We start from the raw sequence: 26,467 nt of genomic DNA on the forward strand, positions 1-26,467 counted from the left end.
AAACAGGAAAATGTGTGCAGGTCTTACAGTGTAGGTGCAAGCAGATTAATTATTTCATTTGTGGCAAAAAAAAAATAACTTTGATCATCCATGAAATAAAAGAAGTGAAGAAAAGGCAGCATAGCAACGTTTATCTTAAAAGATATGTGCAAAAGCATCCAAATATGAATTCAGAAAATGGTAATGGCAGATTACATACTTCTACTTAACCACTGGTTCCTAAGCCTGCTTTTTAAAGACATAAATGACCTATATGCTTGCTTGAGATTAAGAAAAAAATAAATCGGAATGCTAGAAACAGCAGACAATTTAAATTAACAGACTGATCCAGACTGAAGAGAGTTTTCTTTTTCCTTTAGCACTTTGCTGCACATGGAATGAAGGGACCAATCACCATGATATAAAACACACATTAAACTCTAGTAATGAAACACTATGAAAATCTGATGTTTTCCAAGAAAGAACGTTGGTGGGCCATTTCTAGCAAAATTTGCTGAAGATGTTAGAAAGCAGGTATGATTTTAAAATGAATTTTCTGGGAAAAAAAAAGAAAAAAAGAAAAGAGAGAGAGAAAAAAAAATGTGTTTCAAGCTAGAAAGATGTAGAAAATGAGGTTTATGAACAGTAAAATTGTGTCACTACCTTATGTGTGGGAAGACAGGAAGCCATAAAAAGGTCCTATATGCAGAAAATTATTGTGTCGTTTGATTTTAGTCTATTCCCAAATGGAAAAGATTTTCTATATTTCATACAGAAATCTTAGATATCATATTTTCTCACATTGCAGGCTATATCTTATGACTACTCCAGCTATCATATGAATACTGTATCATTTGGCAGCTTGATCCTTAGAAATAATAGTATTGATATTATTTAGCATTAGACTTTTTGCCTTTAACTAATATTATTTCCATTCATCATAACACTTATCTAAAAGATGTTTGAGAACCTATAATTTTCTTTAAATGGAATGGATTAATCATTATTATACTGCTAGTTGACTTGGAAAAAAAAATCACACCCTGTTCAAAATCAGACATTTAAAAATCTTTTTATTTTGCTGTCTGCTCAAGTTTAACCAACTTCACAGTGATGTTCTCAGTCCCACACTCACTGGTTCTGATTGTTATTTTGGCAGCCATCCTTCCAGATAATCAGCTTTGATTAGACTACTCATGGAGTATTAGAATGCTGTGTGTACGAGCAAATACATCAGAATAAAGTTTAAAAGCAGAAGAAGATTAATCTAATCCTTGCCCGTGCATACCCTTTTTTGCACAACGCTCTCTTTGTTGATCAACAACAACAAAAAAAAAAACACATTAAAACATCCAGGACTGAGTACAAAATACTAATGTGAATAACAGCTGTTAAGATGACTAATACTTTTATTACATATTCAGAATTGCACACTCTGGCCAGAAACTGAGCCACAATAAACCAGAGTAGCCCCTCTGGAAGTTAATGGATCTATAATGAATTACACCAATTAAGAATTCAGAGTATTATTCTGGGATAGTTTGCTAGAAATACACAAAACAAAGCAAAAGACTAATTGCATGCTGCACATGAACACTGTCATTTAAAATTGTATTTCCTGAAAAGGCAGCTGAATAATATGACTACCTGAGAAACACCTGCAATCCTTCTTGACCTTTCGTTCTAGTAAAGGCTATACATAGGAATTATATATATATTATATATATATATATGTATATATATATACACACATATATACCAGAAGGTTTACAGTGGATTCCTCTTTTCCCCCACAAGCTCTGAATTAACAAGGAAAAAAATCACCCTGACTATTCTGTCAAACATACAGTTTTAATATGATTACCCAACTCACCTGCCCCGGAATATGAAATTTCATTTCACACAATAATCATTCCCAATGCTGAAAAAGTCAAACAGAGCTGCGTAGCCAGATGAGTTGAAGAGGACATTCATGCTGCTGAGGTCCCAGCTCGTGCAGCTAGCTGCTCCCTGGGCTGCTGCTAGCCTGCATGGCTGCATATCAAGGCAGCCATTTTAGAGCCTCTTCTTTTGGTGGTACTAAAAGGGAATATTATGTACCTTGGTGATTTACTGCCTTTACTACAAAAACACCTGTTCTTTTCTCTAAAACTGTCTTCTACTACTAACAAGAACTGTGTTGATCTCACTTTCCAGGGATATCTACGGAAAATAAAGACATCCAGAAACTGTGTTCAGGATCTTCCCTACCATAAATCACCACGTGTGCTCGGCAGTTCAAAATGCTGCTTTCTCACAGACAGGAATGGTAAAGGTTCTCAGATTCAGTTGCAACAAGGGCAATTCTGAAATGCTACCACAAAGGAAACTGGCAGTGCATTTCCAAATGGCAACAGCAGCGGAATAAAGTCAGCCTGAGTAACCAGGAGGCACAGGCAGCCCAACTGTGACACAACAGACTGTTGGAAGGAAGGGTTTGTTTTTTCTTATACTATCTGGTTTCCTATCCCAGACACTGGATGCAGATATATGACACAGGTCAGGGTTAAAATGCTCTCACAAAGATAAAGGGCCAAGACTGACCGAACCACTGGCTACTGTTAGCAAATGAGATTTCACTTTTCTACAACGCTATAGTATTTTAGGAAGCCATGCTAAAGAGTAGAGAATGAAGTGGGATATAGTTTACACTCTCCTAAAAGGGATGCCACTTTTCCCCATCTGACATCCCACTTTGTCAAAAGAAAATAAAACAATTCATCTGTCCTTTGCTCCTACAGCTACTTGCTGCAGAAAGATGGAGCAGCAAGTCGTGAAACAGCCAGGCTGCCGTCATTCAAGCTCAAATAAGAGCCACAAAAGAGCATCCCCAACCTGTACCATGAGCTTCTTACCTTGCCTGCTGTCAGGACGAGACAGGGATCTGTGAGTTCTCCCCCTCTTCTGCCAAGGCCCTTCTCCCCAAGCAGTGCTGTCTGCCCCGTGCCCAGCCGAACACTGCCTTGCTGGCAGACAGTTTGCTGCCTGGGGGAATTTACAGGCTAGTTACTTTATCCTAACTTTGCATTGTTTATGCAGAGAATATTCTCCTCAGTAGGCCAGGGATATGGCCCTACTGTGGCTTCAGCTTTAGAAAACTATTTAAAGCAAAATACTTCAACCATAAAATATACACATCTTCTGAAAGTGCCCGCTTATCTGGATGCTCAGTGTAGCTCTTTAATTTTAATGCCACTTCAAAGAACACAGGAACACTCACAGAGCTGGTCTTACTTTGTAGGTAAAAGTAACTTTAATCCCCTAAACATCAGTCAAACCCCACAAGCACGGCATACACTGAGTGTTGATATACTACCTACTGTGGGGTGACTGTTTCTTTCTGTCATTAGTTATCTTGTCTTGGGGTCTAAGCAGGGAAGCAATAAATCAACTCCTCTCCTGAGCTCTCCAAGGCTTTATAGCCACCTCCCCGAAGATCCAGCATAAGGTGGACAAGACCTTCCTCCTCTCGGGATTCAATGGGATCAATGGTTACTTCCAAAGTAAGACATGATTTCCACCTCTTATTTTACTAGGTTATCAAAATTTAATTATGCCACAAAGCCAGTCAGGAAGGACTCATGTATTTAAATATCTATTTGATGCTCACATGTCTAGAAAGAGTTTTCTTTCACTAGGCATTTCTTAAATGAAGCGCTGTAACCAAGTAAAAAATAAACAGAACAGAGCTGTTCAGTAGCCTACAACATAATATAATTCACTAGCACAAGTGCACAAACAGAAGGCTGGTTACAGTTTTGACCTCGTGGATGCTTTATGAAAATGGCTGACATCAATCTCATGGTCTAAATATTTTAAGGAAATCTTGAAAGCCCTTAGCATTTTTCCAGTAAGAATCTTGTAATTCCTGTTACATTTCACAGACAAGAGACACCCCCCATGACAGAACTCTCAAGAGAGATCCAATTTCCCCCCTGGTCTGTTGCAGCGATGCCATCAACCTGCACTGGCTGAAGTCAGCTGCTCAGCGTAATGGTTAGCTGTGCAGCAGCACCTTTCATTTCACTCTCAAAAAATCAGTTTTGATGCAGGCAGGTGAGAAAAGTAAGGTCACATTTCCATCATTTATAACTCACCTCTATCTCAGATCACAGAGAACAGGCAGATGTATTCATGTCACAATTGCCAAAAATCTTTATCAACTTCTTGGTGGCCAGAAGCTCTTTACACATCTCCCTAAAAGCTAAAATCCTTGTGTGTTTCTTGCAATATAAACTAGAAATTCCAGAAAGAAAACAGCTCTCTATTCTCTCCTTTGAGGAAAAGATAAAAAAGTCTTGCATGAAAAGCTTCATCTGCAAAAGCTAAGTGCACAATAGGAGCTTATCCCTCCTGGGCTACTGGAGATGATGTGTATTTAATTTTCTCCTCTGTCTGGGTGGGGGGAGGGATGGAATGGGGGACAACTTGTTTAGTGACTTGTTAATACTTTCACTGCTGACAAACACCTGGCAAAACAAGTCCCTGAATTTCTCCTGTTGTATGATGTTTTTTAAACATGAGGGGCATTAAAAAAGAAGTAAAAAGAAAATAAGGCACTTCATATGAAAACGAAACACAGTAAGCACACTAAAATGATTGAAAAGTCACTTAATCTAAAATCCATCCACATTTTACATCTATCAAAAAATTCCCAGCTTTCTAATCTATTACAAAATTCAACACCAGAAGCCTACCTACTCTGCCACTGGGTGTAAGTTGTGTTTCTACATAGGTTCAAATGCATTCAAATACATAGGTTCAAAACCATTCAAATCATAGAATGGTTTGGGTTGGAAGGGACCTTAAAGATCATCTGGTTCCAGCCCCCTGCCATGGGCAGGGACACCTCCCACCAGACCAGGCTGCCCAAAGCCCCATCCAGCCTGTCCTTGAACACCTCCAGGGATGGGGCATCCACAGCTTCTCTGGGCAGCCTGGTCCAGTGCCTCACCACCCTCACAGTACAGAATTTCTTCCTTATATCTAATCTAAACCAACCCTCTTTTAGTTTAAAGCCATTCCCCCTTGCCCTATCCCTACACCCCCTAACACAGAGTCCCTCCCCAGCTTTCCTGTAGCCCTCTTTAGGCACTGGAAGGCTGCTGTGAGGGCTCCCCAGAGCCTTCTCTTCTCCAGGCTGAACAATCCCATCAAATCCATGTCTCTCCAACTATGAGACAAGGATACAATGGAGGACAATGTCAAATGATTTGCACAAGTCCAGGTAGCTCTTCCTCTATCCCCAGTTCCGTACTCCCATCATAGAAGGCCACCAGATTTGTCAGGCATGATCTACCCTTAGCGAAGCCATGTTGGCTGTCACCAATCACCTCCTTATTTTCCATTTTCCTTAGCATGGCTTCCAGGAGGATCTGCTGGGCATAGAGATGAGACTGACTGGCCTGTAGTTCTCTGTGTCTTTTTCCACTTTTTAAAAATGGGGGTTGTGTTTCCCCTCTTCCAGTTCAGCAGACTGCCATGTCTTCTCAAATGTGATGAATAGTGGCTTAGCAACTACATGTGTCAGTTCCCTCAGGACCTATGGATATATATCTCATCAGGCCCCATGGACCTGTGCACCTTGAGACTCCTTAGATGGTCTCAAACATGATCTTCTCCTACAGGGGGCAGTTCATCATTCACCCACTCCCTGTCTTTGCCTTATGGGGCCAAGGCTATGTGACTAGAGCTCTTGCCAGTGAAGGCTGAGGCAAAAAAGCCATTGAATACCTCAGCCTTCTCTATATCCCAGGTGACCAGGTCTCCCACATACTTTTGGAGAAGGTCCACAGTTTCCCTAGTCTTCCTTTTATCAGTGATGTAGCTACCGGAACCTTTCTTTTTGCCCCTGATGCCCCGGCCAGATTTAATTCTAACAGAGCTTTAGCTTTCCTAACCTGATCCCTGGCTGCTCAGACAATGTCTCTGTATTGTTCCCAGGCTAACTGTCCTTGCTTCCACCCTCTGTAGGCCTTTTTCTGATTGAATTTGGCCAGGAGCTCCTTGTTCATCCAACCTCCCAGTCATGGGAGTCATCTCACGATGTCTCCATAATGCCAATGAGGCTGTGGCCCTGCAGACAAGCAAGCATTTCTAACATCTCTTGTTTATTCCCCATGCTATGTGCATTAGCATAGAGACATTTACATTGGGGCCCTGATGAAGGTGACTTACTAGCTGGAGTGGCTGGAATTCCTTTGTGCTACTCTTCAGTTGCCTGCCTGCTGACCTGCAGCCCTTCTGCAGGCTCTGGACATCTATCACTGACACTGGGAGGCGTGGGATGGATTGAGGTTCCCCTCCACTGGCAACTCTAGTTTAAAGCCCTCTTCACCAGCTTGGCAAACTTGTGACTGAAGATGCTATTGAAGATGCTATCATAGTTATCACCAAGTCCAGTACAAAAGAAACTCTAGGTATATTCATCCAAAGTGACTGTATTTCAACAAACCAAAATTACCAAAAAGTTAAGCAAACATTTGCCTGCTATATCCAGCACTCTTCTGCTGCCAGTAAATCAACAGCAAAGGCATTCAATTAGATCAGCAAAGACATTTCTGTTTCTGTGCCATTTTCTCAAAAATCAATCATTTCTTTTTCCTTCTTCCTCCTCTACCTATACCCAAACCTTTTCACTTTCTTGCATGGAGGATACTCTTCAGTTATGTTTCTCCTCTGCTTGTGAGGTATACCAGCTTCACAGCTGCATACTACAAACATTCCAGGGTAAACCATTTCAGTAATATTCTTGAAAATCCACCCCTTAGCTCTTAGATGCCGCTCTAACAAACTGAAGACAAGAGTCTTAGCCAGTGTTAAGTCACTAATAAACCACGCCATGGTTACCTGAGTATCTGGTTGTAACCATTCAGCCAGAGTCCTCAAGTTAAGTTGGGTGCTGTATCCCCATGACACCCGTTAACAGTATGAATTTATTTTAAGGAATAGGGCTACCATATACCACTGAGAATTTTCCCTTTAAAATCAAGGTATCTGACAACATTTGAGCTGACCTTTTTGCTGAATTGAACCAAATTCAAATCAGAAGCAATTTACAAGCAGCTTCAACTGGAGGACAAACATCAACATGTTTTTGACCTCCTGCATAAAGGGTCATTTCTCACCGAGCTGCCGCACAAACACGTAGCCCTGTTTTGTAGGGAAGTTTATTAAGCACACCTGGCTACACAGTCTAAAACAAGCAAGCACTGGCAACTGTGATTCAGATTTGCTGTTGTCAAACGAGGAAATTAGGGAACTACGTTTTCAGACCGCCTACAATCGGTCTTGGTTAAAGCAAACTGTGAGTAAGTGACAGACCTTCGCCAAGGAGCAAGTGATGAATGGAATGCTTTTAATGCTAATTTGAACGAAGGAGCAGTGTTTGAATAAACTGTGGATGGAGATTCATCTTTGAATAGAGATGAAAGCTGATGCCAGGCAACTAAAACAAGCAATGTTTCATGGCAAACAGTTAGGCAGGTGATTTTGTCAAATGAAAGCCCTCTTTGCTGAGCTTTGTTTAGCACGGTGCCTACACATAAAATGAACTGTTGTGTTGCAATTACACCCCAACAATAGCAGTCAGGTAATAAACACAGGTATTGCAGACCTACACACAGTTCTATTTTTGTGGATTTAGAGGTACATTTTTAAAAGAAATGGGCCAACATATCCTGTATCCTGTAGTAAGCATCCTGTTTTTAACATACACCCATTGTTTCTTTCCCATATTGATGTGGTGTTTCTGAAAATCCCTAGAAAAAAAAATGAAAAATTTTACATTTATAAAACCAGAAATCATTGGAAGCTAAGGACAAATGTCCTATTTAAAAAAAGACATTCAACGGTTCACAAAATGCAACTGCCTTGGAAAAACAACATTCTAGTGAGATTTTCCAAGGCCACCTGTGGGGTTCTCCCCTTTGAACTCTCCTTCTTACTGCACAAACTCTTGTAATTAGATTTTCTGTCATGAAATTTACCCTATATATGTTTTCAAATATGAATGCATATCTGTGCTTCATTAACATTTCCTTTGGCATACACTGATGCAAGAAGCCACTGTCTCTCTTCTCAAAGAGGTGGCCAAAATCTTCTCTTTTCTGCTGTGAAACATACTCCTTCCATGTCTCCTGGCCTGGAACTTCAGGGAAGTGAATAAGAGGTTGTATAGCGTGCATTCTCTCCTAACATCTTAAAGGTAAAAATAAAAAGACAATAAAGTTTTCAAGCCCATAAAATTCTGAAAGTCTTGTTTAAGTCAAAAGATTGGAAAAAAAAAATGTTTTGATGCTTTAAGCAGGAGTGAATGAACTACTAGTGAACCATGTAGTTAACGATGCTGTTCCTAACACAGACCAAGTCTTCTGTGTAACTAAAGTTAATATTTGTAAATGGTGTAATGAGGTAAACTATGATAAAGTAGGGAAAATACTTTATTTTGCATGTAAATTTTTGTATATTTTCTTTTAAATTACTTTAATGTCTTCAGCAAACAAGGTGCATTCACATAATAACATGAAAGTGATGGAACAAAATTAAAATAACATTAAGCAACTGAGAGTACCAGAATCCTTGTACCACCCTTATGCAGGAAACACCAGAGGTTACAAAATAGGTTAACTACTCTGCTTCACATGGTGTTTCTGAACTCATACTCTAAAACCTTTCGATAGCCTGCCTCATAGGTTTCCCAGGAAAGGTCTTCAGGAAATTGCTGGCAATCAGATACTCATGACCTGACCCTTCTCTCCCAGGAACCTAAGTAATGAGTATCCTTGTGAGAATTCAGCTCATGGCTATAGATTAAAGAACCATTTTTTTCTGACTGAGACAGCAGCTCACAATATAGCTAGAGCCCAAACAAGCACAGCTTTTGCTGTATTGAACTGGAGATAGCTGCGGCTTGCAGGATTAGCAGATGGAAATCTAGAGACTGCCCTGTATAAGCAGAAAACATAGTTCAGCCAGGTAAACAGACCTGGCAGATCAAAAGTCTCCACTGCTCGAACAGAACTGGGCATAGCAGCAAGAGCACTGCTGCGAAGTGCTCTCCTACAGCTCTTGACAGTTTTCCCCCTTGAAACAAATAGGATCCTTACAGAAACAAACATGAATTTACTGTTGGGAATGGGTTAATTAATGACAAGGCTGTAAACAAAAGAATGTGCGTGGTGAGAGGAAGATGAGGAAAAAAAAGAAGGGAAGATGATGGTAGGTTTAAAAATTACACAAAATGCTCCTCTGATTTGCAGCAAGCTGATTTGCAGCAAGGTGAATTCAAACCTCTGATAGCAGCAAGGTGAATTCAAACCAGTATTTTTCTGTCATGTATAAGGGATTCATGCAGTAGCAGCAGGTTTACTAGTAATCTACACAAATCTATCCAAATGTGTGCATATCTAGAAGAATGAATATTGAGCAGCTCACTGAGCGTCCAAACTTTCTTTCTGTGGAGAGTAATAGTGTGCCTTTTTATATGCTGACAGAATTGGTAATGAACATGAGTTATAAATGAGCTGTTAATGATATTTTTATAAGGTACAAAGGAAGAAAAGGTTAGCATCTTGACTCCAGGGATACCTTATTTGAAAGGCTTAAATTTGTGAGGAATACAAAGGAAGGCCCAGTGATTTCAATATGATGATTAGTCCCAGGTGATCAAGATCACACCTACTAACTGCTGTCTTACAGGAATAACAGAAAAGCTGTCACTATTTAAGACTTGTGAATTGGGGATGAGAAGTGCAGAAAGACTAATCTATCTCTCTGATCATGTCTTTATTTAAATTTATCCTTTATTAAGAAAAGTTCAGAATGCATAAACCTATATCATCATTTTATCTGAACATGTAACTAAGAGAGATTTAATCTCATTACAGAAAAAGTAATCCTGTTTTAGAATACATAGTGCAAAATAATCCTTTTTTTTTTCTTTTGCACCTGTCTTCACATATGCAAAGTGTTGAATCTCATGAATTGACATTTGGCTATTTATGGGGGGTGGCATCCTGTGTGTCTTACTAGAGTAAATTAAATTGAGCATATAAATAACTATGTAAAGGGAGGAATCTGTAAACATGAGGAAATGCACTCTCTCTCTGTTGCAGATATGTTAGGTTCAAGTCTCCACCTAATTTATAATAAAGTTCATCATACTTTTGATTTGTAATCATATCTTTTGTTCCCCTTAATTTATACAGTAAGTCAAAAAAAATATTAAGATGCTGCGGACAGCTTCAGTTTTGAAAACACCTCTTCCCTCCATCAGGTCACACATGAATAAGCTGTCTTTCAGAGTGTGTTTTGATCACCTTGAACACAAGAATTTTAAATAATATCTTCTCTAAGGGATCATTTCACCTGTTTTACATAAAGAACCATAAATCAACAAGCTTGGGTTAATCTTTGAAAACAAGCAGAATATAGCCAACCACCTGCATTATATAATTATATACTTAATTTGTCTCTTGTCTCTGAATTATTTTAAAGCCATTTTTTCCTTTCCCACTCAGTTTTCACAAATGCCTAATATTTTACATGAAACTTGTGTATGCAGTGTATGTATTGTTATGCAAACTGAAGAAAACTGTCCTGCAGGAGAACCTTTCTTCACACAGATGAAAAGGAGCTTCTCAGCTTTGAGTACGACACTCAGAAACGTTGCTGTCCCACAAACCTGGCAACATGTCAAACTATTTTTGTGAATTTATTTACCACTTAGAGTTTCTATTAATTAAAACAACTTTTCCTAATACAAGTTATATCCTTACACAACATCACCCTCAACATCTATTGATCTATGTGCTACTTTGAGAATAAAAGCTAAAGGACAAACAGGGAAGTGATTTTGTGACAGAACCTATCACTTGAGATGGACATAAACAGTAAAAATTACCTAGTTTAACAATCAGGTTGGAAGAGAAAAGAAGGAAAAAAAAAAAAAAAGCAGACAGCAAATTGAGACAAGTAGTACATTTGCAAGTTTTAGCCCACTGAGTGAAGGGGTTTCCTTCTTCTTACTCAAAAACTTTTTAGAGGACGTAAAAGAAAAAAAATATCCTTTTCTGTTGTTATTTTACATTCTATTTCTATTCTTATGTATGCATATTTTTAATTTTCTGTAGTTGTGAGTTAAGTTTCCAGTCAAATGTCCATGGTGTTTTAAGATAAAAAAATGACCCACAGGAAGCGTACCCAATCAGGGAAGCCAACTCTTCAATCTTGCAGAGACCTACCAGGCCCAGAGTGTGAAGTTTGGTTGAGAAAAAATCAAGTTAAAAATAAAGATGCATACTTTAACCTAGAAAAGTAATAAATCAATGTAATAGCCATAGATTATTGTGCAATCTTGAGCAACTCAGCTTTTAATCAAGAGAGACCACTTGCTCAAATGAGACATTGTAATACAGATAGAAGTAATTAAGAGAATGTTACACAGGTAGCCAGATAAAATGTCGCTCCAGTATTTTGTCAGAGAGACATCAACATTCAAAATTCAGAAGTAGAAGCTCGTTATTGTGCATAAAATAAATATGGGTATAAAGCAGTGGAAAAATTTGATTGCTTAAGTCATTGCCAGTCATGACAAAACACACATGAAGCACAACACATGTGAAGACAACCTACAAAGTATTAAAGTGAGAAGAGTTGTTTTAAAATGTGCATAGAGCTACAGGTTTCAAGTCATGCCAGTAAACTTAGCTTGAAGGTGCTGCTTGCTGAACACAAGATTCTCAAGATTCTCAGGCCTGCAAGAGTAAGGATCATCCAGGCCACTGACACACAGTCTATTCAATAGATGAAGATAAGGGCTTTTATCCAAATGTCAAGGGTTATAGAAACTGGCTATCAGTACCCCTGCAAGTGCTGTTTTTTCTCAAAAACCAATACTTCCCTTTGATGAAAGGATAATTCTCAATGAGCTGATACTGATAAAACCAAGATCAACTCATCTAAAGTTTCCCGTTTACCTGATAAGCAGTTGTTCTTTAACTATTTATTGAAGGAGGATGAAACAGAGCTACAGTGTTAGTGGCGCTGCTCCAGCACCACTAATGCTCTGGTTTCACAACTGATGTCACCAAATGGGTGTTGAAATAGGTCTTCTGTAGTTCATGGAGAAAACAAAACAAGGATCCTGCTGAATTAGTGCTGTCTGGTAGATGGTCAAGTTACACTATCCTTTTGCAAAGGAAACAAGTATCAGAAAGTGCATGCCCAGTGCAAAAGTGCCTTGACTCACAGAATTTATGTCCAAGTCTACTCTTATTACAGATTGTTGGGTACACGTCAAATTGGTGTGAAATATGAGCAAGAACAGAGGAGGAGTCTCTACATTTCCTTTACATGTCCCGTAGGATCACATCAGTACTCTACAAAGATACAAGAAGGATTTGTTATCACTTCCTAATTTTTTTTTTCTAATGCTGTTTAGTACTTTTAGACTTTCAAGCCATAGCAAAGTACAACACATTTTGAGGACAAGTATATGGAACATTAGAACTCCAGCAAGCCAGTTTCAAAAACATATAGCTGGTTTGTTTCCTTATGCAGAAAACCTGTTTAATCATGGAATAACATAAAACATACAGCTTCATTAATGGATTTATTTATTTTCTGAATTATTGAAACTTTAGGTTATTTGTTCCTCTTTGCAGGAATATATAAAACCCAAAGAAAAAATACACAGTAATTCTACCTCTGCTACAAATACACATTACTACACTATTTAAACTGCTTTATTGTTAAGTGGAGAAAAAACAAATAAAAACAAAAACAAACAACAACAAAAAAACAGTATCCATAGAAGTGTATTATGCTTGGACTTTAAATCTGTAATGATTCTGAAATTAGTCTTAAAATTTAACTTAAATCTGACAAAGACCTAATTTGGCAGTGATTTAAGCAGGGCTTTAATTATGCATAAAAATTTTACAGCCCATCAAAAAAAAAAAAAAGTTCTTTTATACCTAAACTTTAGTAATGTGTGGAAAATGCACAATGAAACATTTTAAAACTTGATATTGGACAATGCCATTGCACCCAAATCACAGTGTGATGATTAGGTACTCTACTTTTTTGATCAGTCACAATATGTTGTAAGGCAGAGTAGTATTCTCAAAGCATAAATCCATTAAGACTATGTCATTGTGATTCTCCTGATTTAAATGAATAGAATAAATAATGACTTACTTAGAGACAACCACATTCAGCTACATTATTTCATATACTGAAGAATATATACTAAGAAGCCTAGCTGTGTGCAGTTTTGATAATTTTCGTAGTAATATTTTGAAGTAATACCTTACTAATGCCTCTCAGTGTGATAATCCTAACAGGATTTTTAAATGGACATAAAACATATTGATATTTGTGCTGTGATTGCATTTTGACCATGACATCTGGTATAACATGGATGGGCAAGCACATATACTGCACAGGCATAAAACCATCAGGTTAAAAGGAAAAGTAGATCTCTAGCAGTGTTTCAGAAAAAAAGGTATCTACTACTTTAAGGCAATGGGAAATGTAATTATTCCTTGGGATGAGCCATTTCCAGTTATAGCTTGACCAAAATAATAATAATAATAATAATAATAATAATAATAATAATAATATAATGGTTTAAGCCTGAAGTCAATTAAAATGGCAAAGTTCTAAAACTCCTTAAAATAGGCTTTAGAGTAGAAGTCTTGACAGATGGAACTTTAACTGAACAGCACAGTTGGGTGCTGTTATAATAGGCATTTTTAAAAATAACTTTGATCAAAGCTTTTTAACCAGCAGCAACAAATCATTGGCGGTTTGGACTACAAAAGAGAACTAATTAAATTTAAAGGGCCAGAGGCTCATGAAGGCACAACATGTAATCCCTAAGGCAAGACCTTGAAGAAAGGGGATGAGAACATTTGCACATTAAAACAGTGAAAAGTGGCAAGGTGCTTGCTATTATTTATTTTAGGCACTATAGCGAGTTTATTAGAACCAATTCTGAATCCGGCCTCGTAAGGAAACAGGTAGAAATGTATGAGCATTGCAAGTCCAAGGATTCATTTGAGATAGAATATTTCCATAGAGCTGTCAACAAACAAAGATTATAAAAATTTTACTCAATCCAACAGGCCATCTCATGAGGTCCTTCTGTATTCTAAGGAGCAGTAACTTCCACCAATCTCTATGAGAAATATGATTGAGGAAGGATATGGACAAGAGAAAATAAAATAGAGAGATAGAAAGCTGACCGTAAATTGGTGCCCAGTAGCCTTGTTTTGTCTACAGGCAGCTATATATACTAGCCTTATAACTGAAGACAATAATCAGAAATTATAAAATAGTTTCTTCCATTGCTCATCTCCCACTTGCTATATTATCATTCATAACTATACATATCTATATATAAGTACTATATATATTTTGTATATAGTATCAAGTACAGTATATAACATCTATCCTCACACTTTCATCACATTTCTGGGAAAAGGAATAAGGTTGCCTTCACTGATCATCTTCCAAACCTTGTGAAGAGGGAAACTACTACCCTTCATCTACCTTTCAAGCTCCTTGGAAGTAAGCAGAAAGGGTGGAATTTTATCCAATACTTGCTCCTGTTTTAAAATCTTCCTGCCATGTGAAGCACTGAAGTACTTTCCACAGTTAACAAAAAGGTTTTATTTGTCTGACAAAGTCATGATTGCCAATCATGACATCAAACATTGTTTTCTTAGCTTGATAGTCTTACTGGCTTTTTAAGTCCCACAGGAGAAAGGACTCAATAGCTAGAGGAAATAAGAGTGAAAATTATCACTGAGCAAAACAAAGGGGAATCAGTGTGAGGAACCAAGACCACAGCTGGGTCATGTTCTGGACTGCCCATAACCAGAATAAGGGCTTCTGCATTCTGCAGCGACACAAGCTTCCTGCATCAGCGTGGTGGCCTCATGCTAACTGAGTCACCACATAACTCTTGTGGGCTAACAGAAATACAGAGGTCAAAAGGACTGGCAATTTTCTGCCTTTTTTTTTTTTTAACAGATCCTATTAACAAAAGAACGTGAAAAGAACTAAAGGCCTTTCAAAGTCTTATTCCAATCAACATCGCTCTGTAATCTTTTCAAGCCTGCTCCAGCTGCTTCTCATCTATGTGTGTGTATAATTCTTTCCACTGTCACAGGACCTAGCAGTCCCAACCAAGAATGATGACTCTAAAACGCCAGACACCAAGCAAGCTAAACAAAATATCAGACCTTTGATTAAGGAGTTGAAGTACAAGACTGGATGCAACATGTGAGGGAGGAGTAAAACAAATGAGACAGTGCTGAAGAGCACAACAGCAGTCCCAAGTGTGAGACACCTTCAAAGTCACTAGAACTTAGTTAAGTACCAATAGCCAAAGCAACAGCTCTATCTCAGCTTTGCATGGGGCAGCTAGAATCTTACCAGTCCTGAGAAAACAAAACAAAAACAACCTTCTCCTGCCCCAAGATACATTCACGCCTCCGCATTTCTGAAGAACTCCCCAACAGCTGGAGGACTTCCTTCCTGTCTTCCTTCCTGAGCAGAAACTCCATCAAACAAGAGAAGACATTCACAAGCCCCTGGCACACCGATTACAGCTGTGACTTAGAAATGTTCTACTCACATAGAACCCTTCAGGTTGGAAAAGACCTCTAAAATCATCTAGTCCAACCTTTAACCTAGTGCTAACGTCCACCACCAAACCACACTTCAAAGATCTACATGTACTAGACTGGGAGCTGCGTGTTTTTCAGTCCTAAATTCACGCTAACCAATATGCCAAACAAATTTCCCCCATGCGCATGGAGTGGAGGGCAAAGCCGCTGTAAAGAAAGACATAAAGTATTATTTATAAAACTTCTTACATACATCTGTTGTTTTCCTGAGAGCTTTACTTACTAATGCCTACTAATCCAGTTTCAAATTGTTATTCTAGAGTACAAAGAATTAATGACATCAGTATGTAGATTTGAGGTAAAAATGACCATATTTCATTTGGCTTTGGCTTTAAGCCATGAATTAGACACTACCATCAAAAAGCAAACCATAAATCATATCTACTAATGTTACTGTAAATGCCCAAACACTAATTTTTTTATGTAAACTTTTAGGTTACAGATTAACTACTATTGTAGGGAAAAGACCCTTACAAAAAATTTCTGTGAAGCAGAACATATAAATGCAACCTGCTGCTCTGCAACGGCTTAAAACCTATCTGATAGCCTGGCAGAGAATGCATACATGAGTAAACTCCTTTATGCAGAAAACAAAATAAATGGTTTTATTCTGCAATTCATCTGCTCTTACTGATGAAAAAAAAAAAAAAAAGGTAAAATAATAGCCATTTGCAATGCCCCATGTGTCATTGGTTGTGGGCAGCTTTGAGGTAATACTTGCATCAACAAGATCTTGTCTTTTTATTAAAAGCATCCCATTATGATTTCAACACTGGCACCAAGTTGTTCTAACAGTTAGTTAGTCTGCAAGAAAAAATGACCCATTTTTGTATTTTTCTTGTGTCAAGTTCCAATTATTCAATCTCATTAGACAGCGGTGTCTGCTGGACACAAAGACCATCTACTACCACACCACGGAATCATCACAGAATCACATTTGGGCTGGAAGGGACCTTAAAGACCAGCTAGTTCCAACCTACCTGCCAGGGGTAGGGACACCTTCGACCAGACCAGGCTACACAACTTGTTGTGTATTTGTAGACCATGAGTACTATGATTGTTTAAAATTCTTCCCAGTATTTCACTTAAATCATTTGCCAATCCCTCCATTTTTATCACAATGTTATCCTCCCCAACTTGCTAATGTTTTTTCTTCGAATCTGGATTTCCAAACTTGATAGAGCACTGCATCAAGGGACAAAATTGTCTTCACTCAAAATCACATGGTCCACTTCCCTGTAAATTTGCAGATCTCCTTTCTCTATGCCTTTTTATAGATATAGGTATAGATATAAAACTTTAAAAATCAATTATAGTTCAGAGAATGGTCTGTATCTTCTTTATTTCCCAACATAGCAATACATTAGACCAGGAGGTAGCACTGAGAAGTCACAAAATCACAGCAGGTTACGTAGAGAGACCAAATGAACTAACACGACCAAGCCTAAATTGGTTTCCTGCAAGGCTAAGGACAACACTCTGCAGAATGATACCTTATGGAAGTCAAAATCTATTACTTTACTAATTTTACCTTCTTCAACATGCTGGTAAAATCATCACAGAAGACACATGTACCTAGTTTGCATCCGCCAGTCTCTGCATCTTTACAAAGATTGAAATTAACTGTTCTTATTCCTTTGCTTAATATTTTTGTTCATTAAGTCATGCTCCAACGTTTGCCTCAGATCAACACCAGACTGATACATCCATAATTGAATGTGTCATTATATTCACTTTTTCTTTTGGTAAAAATTGGCAGCTTTTTTTCTAAATCTCCTGTAATCCCCTCAGTGAGCTGAAAATTCCAGAAAAAAAAAAAAAAAATATTGCAAGCTAAGAAAAATCCTCAGACATTTTTTAAACTCTGCAATTCAACATTCTCTAACTGGTTAATTTTAAAATGTCTAGGTTTCACAGCTGTTGTTTTATGTCTCACTTGGTTTATAGGACAACAGAACTAAGACATGACACAACAACAACTTTTTTTCCCCTAAACCCAAATCTAAAGCATTTACAGAACATGGCTGCTTTTTCAGTTACTAGTAAATTTTTTATCATTGCACTAAAAGGCCAGTAGCAGCTGCATATATGTTCTCAGCTTACTTGAAGACTGGTCATTTGCTTTCTGTCTCCTGGCTTGAGATTCTCTGTCCTTATATTACATGGCTTTCTTCACCAATTTCCTGCAGAAACGTTCCTACTTTTCATTTATGACAACCAGCATGAGCTTCCTGCTTTCTGAATTTTGCACATGCATACATACAAATGCCCGTGTATATGTGTGCTTTCACTTTCCTCCCAAGCAGCTTTTAAATTTTGACCTTCTCTCTTGATTTTGACTTTAACCTCTGTCTTCCAAAATATTCCCAAAGATCCTCTTGCACTCCTTGACATTTTTCCTGCAATCCCCGCAATTACATTCCAAATCCACCATCCCTCAAAAAAAAAAAATGAAAAAAAGAAAAAAAGAAAATGTTGGAATAAACGGTAAGAAAACTACAAAAAACAGAAAAAAAAATATATTTATATTTTCTTTTATGCCTTGGAGTTCTTGACACTTAAGGTATGTGTGCTTATTCTTCTCTCAGGCCACTTACCTCTGAAGCAGGTTCTCCTTCACAGGGACAGAGTCTGTCTCAGACCTCTTTTTGCATGTGAAGATCCCAGATCACACAGAGGTACAGACCTTATGTCTGCTTTTCTATTGCTCATGGAAAGAGAAAGCTGGGTATATAGGGAACACCATCTAACCTAAGCAATACTCATTCCTGAGAATGCCATTACCATGAAAAAACTCAGTGTGTTACCCAAAGGATTAACTTTATAATCTTATTAAATTCAAGTTTTGCATTTGAAAACTTTTTTCACAATCAAAAGAATCTATCTTTCTAAGGCGACAGTAAGCACATTTTTACAATTTAAATGAAAATAAACTTGCTGTTTTTTTACAGTAACATTGATCAGTTCAGTCCCTCATTATAGCTTGAGGGGTGGGATTTTTACTGTTTTTTTAAAAGACATTTGTCTGTCTCAAAACTCTTACTGAGTTAATTAAGCCATACTGAATCTACCGAAAGAATCGATAACTTTCACTTTCTTTGTCTTTTCCCTAAATTGGATGTATTTCTTTCTACATTATCTCTCTGAGCTGACCAAATACCACTTAAAAGCAAAGCTGTCTGAACTAATGACCACAGTAAAATACAAAATCTTTGCTTTCCATAATTGCAAATTCTTTGCGTAAGCAACTTTCTACACTTGTACAAGTTCTGTCTGCTTTACACTATATTAGAAAGTTCTCAATAAATGAACCTATATGAATTATGTAGTTTAATACAACTTGTTACAGGGTTTTGAACGTCTGCTTCCCAATATTCACAGAAAACAGTTAAAATAAATTGCTGTCTTGTTTACCATTACCTATAGTGGAAAGGGAAAGCTCCAGTGAGAGAACCCATAGTATACATGAGCACACCTGTAGTTTATAACTACACAGCAAGCACCATTGCATTTTTAAAACTCTGATATCATTCAGCGAATAGATTCCTACTACTTTGCCAAAATTTCTTATGATTCACAGTTAAATATCTTACATTGTAGAATGGGCTACTATTGTACCCTATATACTTTACCCATCCTAGAAAACTTATTCAAATTACTTTTTATGAGCACCTTCGTGAGATCAAAAATTCATTGGGAAATTAAAATTAATTCTGCTATAAATACATTTTATTCCATTTTTGTGATGCAAAATGAGTGCACAGTTCTTTTTATAGTAGTGAAACCTCCCCTCTTTCTCCTCTTTAAACACTGAAACTGTCAGGAACTACATTTTACATTTTAGCAATCGTTGGGTACACATCACAGTTCCTAGAATTTAAAATGAAACTGTTGATAGTTCAGATACCATTAGACTGCAATTAGTTCTGCAAAGTATGCAATTTGTCATGTTGGAAGAAATGACAGTACCTTCACCTTGTGCAACATGCTTGTAACTTTCCTCTCTTTAATTTGAAAATGCTAGTATTATACTCTGCTTCAAGAGAGTTATTTTTAAGGCCTGCAGGTTGGCTTGTCATTGAGCAATTTGTCAGGTAGTATTTTGTCTTCATTAAGGTTTAGTTGTGTAAAGAGATTGGTCTGTCCATGATACTCCCCAAAGACAATACATTCAGCCTTACCCGATGGTAATGAGGACCATGTTAAATTTTCACTTTCGTCCTCAGTGCTGCCATCATAGTCATTTTCTTGCCCAGTAGCCATCTGAGTTGTAGCTACACTTTCCCTAAGAAAAGAAAAACAACAAAAATATATCTTCCATCTACTATTCCTAAAAAGCATATAATTACTTCTGTACTACCTCAGACAATGCAAGCTGATTGAAAGCAACATGGAGTCCCCAGAGTTACGGTTAATTTCCTTAGCATTATCAGGTAGAAGTGCAGCAAAAGGTAAGATATTAAAAAGCAGCATAAAAATGGCAAAGAAATTAAGGTGTGTTGTAGCATTAGGAAAGTTCAACTTCATCTATTTTTAAATTAGAAGTAGATAAAAATGTTCAGATTTAGATATTTTTGTTTCCCAAAGAACAAAAAGAATCAAAGACTTTGAGGAGAAGGCTCAAAAATACCACCTATGGAAATGGCACAGACATACTGTGTTTGGAAAGATAACTGCATCCAAATAGAAAATAGCAGAGGAGAGATTCAATGACTATTTAGTTCTTGGCTGCAGAGCCCAAAACAATATGCTGCTTTTTGCAGTGACACTCCAAGGAATCCTCTGCTTTCACAAGTATCGCAGTTGTTTTGGATAACCAAGCACTCATCCAGGAGGAATTGTTAGCGCTAAAGAAACAGAAAATAAACCCAACTACGTGTCACGAGTAATACCAAGTGGCTCAGGGAACTTAGGAAATACCTTGTACATTTGGTATCTGCTGCAGACTGTTTAGCTTCATTCAACAGCTTCTGCAAGTTTCTTATCTTTGCCTTCTTTTCATTCAGCACCAAAATAAAGCGGTTATAAAGATCTGCCTCTAGTTCTTCTTTAGCTTCTACGCATTTTTCCAACCTATAATGTAAAATCAGCTGTTACTTGCTTCACGTCACATCATTTCTTCTTAAAACTCTATGTGTTTTCTGGAAGAAAATTCTATAATGAGGCCATCCTTCCTACTACAGGAATTCCCTTACTATATGTTGCATGTCCAGCGTCTTGCATCTGAAACGGGCCAGAAGCAGCTTTTTTTCACAGAAATGCTCAATTAATTTTGCTACCAAAAGAAGAGCATTTCCAAGGAGGAAAATTTCTCTTTATTCTCTTCTGGATATCTTCTTACACACATGCATCTCAGGCAACTTAAACAGGCACAAGCGTTCTTTGGTTTCCATGCTGAGTTCACCATAGAGGGCATAGCTTAGCAGGAGACACATAATGAGATTATGAATAGTTATGATTAAGCTTGGCAGGCCTCAGATCTGGCCTACCCACTCTGACTTGAAATACATTTGAACAGCAGAAAAACACAACAACAGAAACCCCAAACCAACCAAATGAAAACAAATTGGATGACAGCACTCCAAGGTGGCCTGTGGTGCCCAGCAGACGTTCCAGGCCACTCGTGCAGCTCACAAGCTCGTTTCTTGCCAAGACCCCCAGGGCAGACGTGGGTGACCAGACTTGCCCAGTCCTTCCCACCACCATAAAGATTTTATTTCCCTGAACCAGTCACAATTACATGGTAGAGGACTAAATTTTTATAATCTATATGTAAATGTTCTTAAAGATGTTAATTAATATCTTCAGAGAAAAAAACTTTTCACTTTTGTAAAGGTTTAATCTGCATCTGTAGGTAGGTGAATTTCAAGACAAAGAAGCACAATGGAAATATAAAATGAAGAATGTCTATATATACTCTGTCAAAGGCAAGGCAAAACTGGAATACAAGCAAACATAATCACACGAAATAAAGCAAGTGACTTGCAGTAAATCTGACCCTATTAATTACTGTTGTGTTTTGTAACTTTTTAGTCTTTGTGTTGAGACCCAGACATTTTAATAGTTATGTTCGTAACAAGCAAGTAAACACCTTGATTATCTTATTGATCACGGTAACTATGGTATTATATCAAACAGTAATAACTTATAAACAGCATTCTTTTCACCAGCCTATGCGAGGCTGAAAAAAGTTTAGAAGGCTTATTTTGGTATTAAACACGCATGCATAACAGATTTTTAGAATATTAATTTAAAAGATAAGAAATTTCAACAGACCTCCTATGTAAATTCTGATTATTTTGTTCATAGATCAAACCCACATATGATGTAAGAAGAAAGACAACAGAAAATAATCTCATGAAGTATTAAGTCTAGTGTGGAATGCTTTAGGGATATACTTGATAGTTGATAAATAATTCATCTAATTTAAATGCAAATAGCAGAACATCATTACCATATAGATCGGTTCAGTAATTCCTAAATGAAAGATCATACGTACTAATCAACTACCAGGAGACTTTCCACCTATTAAAGGAAAGTTAACTGTTTAAGTGGGGAACAAACAGACAAAATATTGAAGCACAAAGAACCACAAACCCTAATACAAGATCCAGGAGTGCCTTGAGCAGTTCATGGAAGGACAAAGGTAAGGACAGGGATTGGCTCCCACTTATCAAGCAGTATTAAAAACATATTAAAAAAAAAAAGAGAGAGACAGAGAGATTATAAAAAAAATACACCCATTGGGTAAATTGTCATTTACATGCTTCGAATTAATTATGCCTGTATACATGAAAATGGAAAACATTTTTTTTGTATGTGCGTGTTAAATATGGTAAGCCTGGCTGCATCAAGTCCTTTAGAAAAGCCCCCTCTCCCACACACAAAACAATACTAAGTAAAGAAGGGTTTACTACTATTCCTTTATTTTGCCAGTGAGCTGGTTAGTGTCAGAGCAGCTGAGATTGGTTTAAGTAGCTACACTGAGACATTTCCCTCAGTTGGCCAAAAAGGTGTCATGTAAGATAACTTCAGTCCTGCCAGGATCATCGTCTCTGATGAATATCCATATAACTGTAGACTCTGAATGGAGTACAGTTGATACTACCTGGACATTATGAACCACAGCATAGGAAGCTATTGCAATACTAGCCAGCTTCTTGATGCCCTGGAACAAAATACTAGCATTTCAAGATACACACACTGACTTCATGCACAGAATATTAACTGTTCCCTGTAGGAAGACACTGTAGGCAAATCACATGCCTACATGGCAAATGCCATCATGCCATCACTTAATTACACATGAATGCTGTCATTTGTATCAACATCTTTTTTTTTCTTTCTATTGTTTAAGGCAACTAATGCATAAATACATTCTTCAGACATACAGTTATTTAGTATAACATGCAACAAAAGAATTAATGTGAAACAGCATGACATTAATGCTATACTTGCAAGTTATTTGGTTTTAAAAATCATTATCATATGGAACATAATGACACATAAAAATGGAACAGTAAAAAGCAACAGTCCTCTACCACTTAGGAACAGGGATGCACTGACTGCAGCATGTATGTGTGTGTTGGGGGGTGGCTCTAGCTGCTGCTCTTCGTAGTCTTTAGGATTCACTCAGGCATGCATTACCTGAATTATGTGACCGCTAAGCAAAGCTGGCTAGGTTTCATTCCAATACCTATCAGTTACAAATATAACCTTTCATTGCAATTCGTCACATGCTCGTGCCTGTATGCGATTTGTCTCACTGAAATACCGTTTCCCCAGGCCAAATAAAAGAGCTGCTCATCTCAAAGACATCTTTCAAGTATAATGAAAATAAACAAAAGTTAACGGCTAGAGTGGTGCAAGTCTTATTTGCATGTGCTTTACAGTTTCTGTTCTCTAAGATGTCTTTTATGTCAGTGCAATGCTTTTAATGTGCCAGATGCTCAAGTTGATATCCATCAAAAAGCTCGCATACCCTACTGAAAAGAGCTAGTATTAAGAATGGTTCTGATTTGTAACTGAGAAAATAAGGTAACTGTCCAGTTCTTCAGCACTGCCTAAAAATGCAGAGAGATCACCACACGCTTCACAAAAATTAACATGAACTATGTAACTTATTGGCAATTATGCATTCTCCATGCTCAAATACTAGAAATGTGCTATCTGTCTTTCTACCCTTGTCCTCAGTGCTCTAAAATAATTACCGCTCTTATGGCACCTTTCTATTACATTTCAGATTCACCCTCGCTTTCCCCCAGCACTGGTGATGGTATGGAATTTCAATGAGCTCCTGCTGAAGAGTCAGTTTCAAGTACCAAACTACCTAGCCTGCATTTTTATAAGTTATTTGTGGTTTAAATATACTGTCGCTGTAGCTGACTGCAACATACATTAGTAGGGCTTTTTGTTTGTTTGTTTGTTTGTTTGTTTCACCCACAGGTGAAAGAGGGAGCACTATTCTTCAACAATGTGCTTCATATTTGCTGTTTTAACTCTCCACACTGTGAGTGATACAGAATGTAAAGCTTGAAACACTGTCTAGTGAATAACAACAGGCAAAGCTTTTGCATGGCTCCAAGAAACTCTCAGCAACCTAGACCCAACAATTGGAGCCAGAAGAACAACAAGAGACAACAGGGTAGATTGGACTGGGGAAAAAAACAAACAAAAAAACAAACAACAACAACAACAAAAACACCACACAACAACAAAAATGTTTTAAAAAATCCAGTGTTTGGATAAAAATAATTTTTATCCTCCACTTAGGGGACATGGCCAAAGCTTGATGACTGCACAACTTTCAGTATTTATTTTGAAAAATCAAGTTTCCGCTATTCAAAATATAAACATACTAAAGAAAATCACCAGCTTTCAAAGCCATGAATACATTGCTTTAGCGTGCAATGGTTGTCAGGCAACTGTGAATTTTTCTTTGGGGTTACTATTTAAAAGTGCCACTCCACCATGGAAATTGATACAAGCACTAATGCCTACTACATGTTAGCGTGTAATGCAGCACAGCATACTGGTTATACAATACACTATTGTTCAATAAACTGTTAAGCAGTAAAACACTATTTAGGAAGGCCATATGCTTGTCAGGGAGATTGTCAGGAAAAACTGTTACTCATTTTAATGAAAGAGAAACAAAACTAGCTCCTCCCAAAAGTTAGCTCTCTTTTTCAAGGTAAATTAACACCAATTAGCTACATACTTTCATCAATCTTCCTAAATGTAGTTCTTCAGATAAAGGTATACAAAAAAAAAAAAAAAAGAAAGCTAAATCTCTGACTTTTACGTGCTAACCACTTTATGCCAGCTGAAATAAGCACAGATGACTTCAGTACAGAATGCTGGAGTAGACAAATCAGATCAAAAATGCAATGGCAATTAATAAAATCTCTCACAAAACAAGGGTACTTCTCCCTATAGCATCACACTCATTTTCCAATTCTGTCTGCTTCCATAAACAATAAAAGAAATGGCAACTTATTTCCCATTAAAAAAAAAAAAAAGTAAATAATTCAAAGTCCTAGTCATAAGAATTAGAGAAAATGAGGGAGATAAAAAGAGCCGCTTCCTGAAACAGGTGAAGATGAAAAAAGAAAAGAGGTGATTTCTTTTTCACTACATAATGCTAAAACCAGCTTTAACTGCAAGGTCTATGATACCAGTCAGATTTTTGATACAGGAAGGAAACCACATATCCTGTAAGCATCTGGGCTCACAACTCTTTTTAAGAGAGAAAAAAAAAAATTGTGTCCATCTATCATTATATGACTTTAAAAGCACCCATCAGTAAACCCTGCACTGACAGTACAAATATGTGTGATTTTCTCAAGAATACCCTGTGAATACTGTTTTAAACTTACCGTTTCTCCACATCACTCCAATCACTGAAAAGCCTTTCATTTTCTTTTTGCAGGTGCTCATTTTTCACCTGGAGTCTTCCCAAGCAGTCCAGACAATACCCAATCAGGTGTCTTACCACCTCTGCTGGACTTGAAACTTTTTGTAGGTTCAGAGATCCAAGCCTGAACTAGAACAAAAGGAAAGACTGAGTTACTTCATCAGTACCCAAAAGATCACAAAACACCAAGCTAGCAACTCACACACTAAGCATCGACATAGGAAATACTATACAGTCCTCCAGTTCAAAATGATAGAATAAATTTGTAACAAGAATCAGCACGTAGAATAATTTACATGCCAATTATTTATGCAGCTGACAATGTCTTAATGGACACCTGACATTCAATATGCACAGGAAGAAATCACTGACATACCTTCAAATGGCAGGAAAAGAGATGCAATACAGAAGTGTAACATGACATAGCAACATTCTGCTCCTGTACAGATCACAGGAGGTCAGAAGTATAAAGGTGTGCCTACAAGTTTTATATAAAAGGCATTCTTGATGTAACGGAGAACCACATGAAAACGTACGGTAAACTTACGGTATTGCTAACATTGGTCTTGCTATCTGACCAATAAAACATCTAAAGTAACTTGCTGCCTATTCCAGTAACCACAGCAGCAATATAACCATAAATATTAATGATAAAACAAATGAATGTTAATTACTTTTGAATTAAAGTAGCTCCGCAAAAGCCTAGCTATGATCACTGCACACACCTGACAAAAACTAACCTGTAAGATTTTCCCTTAGGGGTTTAGTTGTAAAGTTCCTAATAATAAAAGGAGTCCTTCCTTCAATTACATTGGTATCCTCAATAATTCACTGA

At 37.5% G+C, this 26,467-nt stretch overlaps 1 protein-coding gene and 1 long non-coding RNA gene across 6 annotated transcripts in view; one reads left to right on the forward strand and one right to left on the reverse strand.

The window, feature by feature from the left end:
- LOC310889702 overlaps positions 1-4,496 on the forward strand; it is a 51,298-nt gene extending 46,802 nt beyond the window's left edge. Inside the window, exons 2-3 of the long non-coding RNA XR_014576718.1 lie at positions 360-513; positions 2,176-4,496. This is a non-coding gene — a long non-coding RNA (uncharacterized lncRNA). The remainder of the gene's footprint in view (positions 1-359; positions 514-2,175) is intronic.
- XRCC4 (X-ray repair cross complementing 4) overlaps positions 1-26,467 on the reverse strand; it is a 188,917-nt gene that overhangs the window by 79,938 nt on the left and 82,512 nt on the right. For all 5 annotated transcript variants that reach the window (XM_083817575.1, XM_083817572.1, XM_083817573.1 and 2 more), the window contains 3 exons: positions 25,595-25,761; positions 20,637-20,789; positions 19,898-20,001 (listed from right to left, as the gene is read on the reverse strand). In XM_083817575.1, coding sequence (XP_083673701.1) covers positions 19,898-20,001; positions 20,637-20,789; positions 25,595-25,761 — 424 coding nt within the window. The remainder of the gene's footprint in view (positions 1-19,897; positions 20,002-20,636; positions 20,790-25,594; positions 25,762-26,467) is intronic.

This window comes from Anser anser, assembly GCF_964211835.1.
Source record: "Anser anser genome assembly, chromosome: Z".
NCBI classification, from domain to species: Eukaryota; Metazoa; Chordata; class Aves; order Anseriformes; family Anatidae; genus Anser; species Anser anser.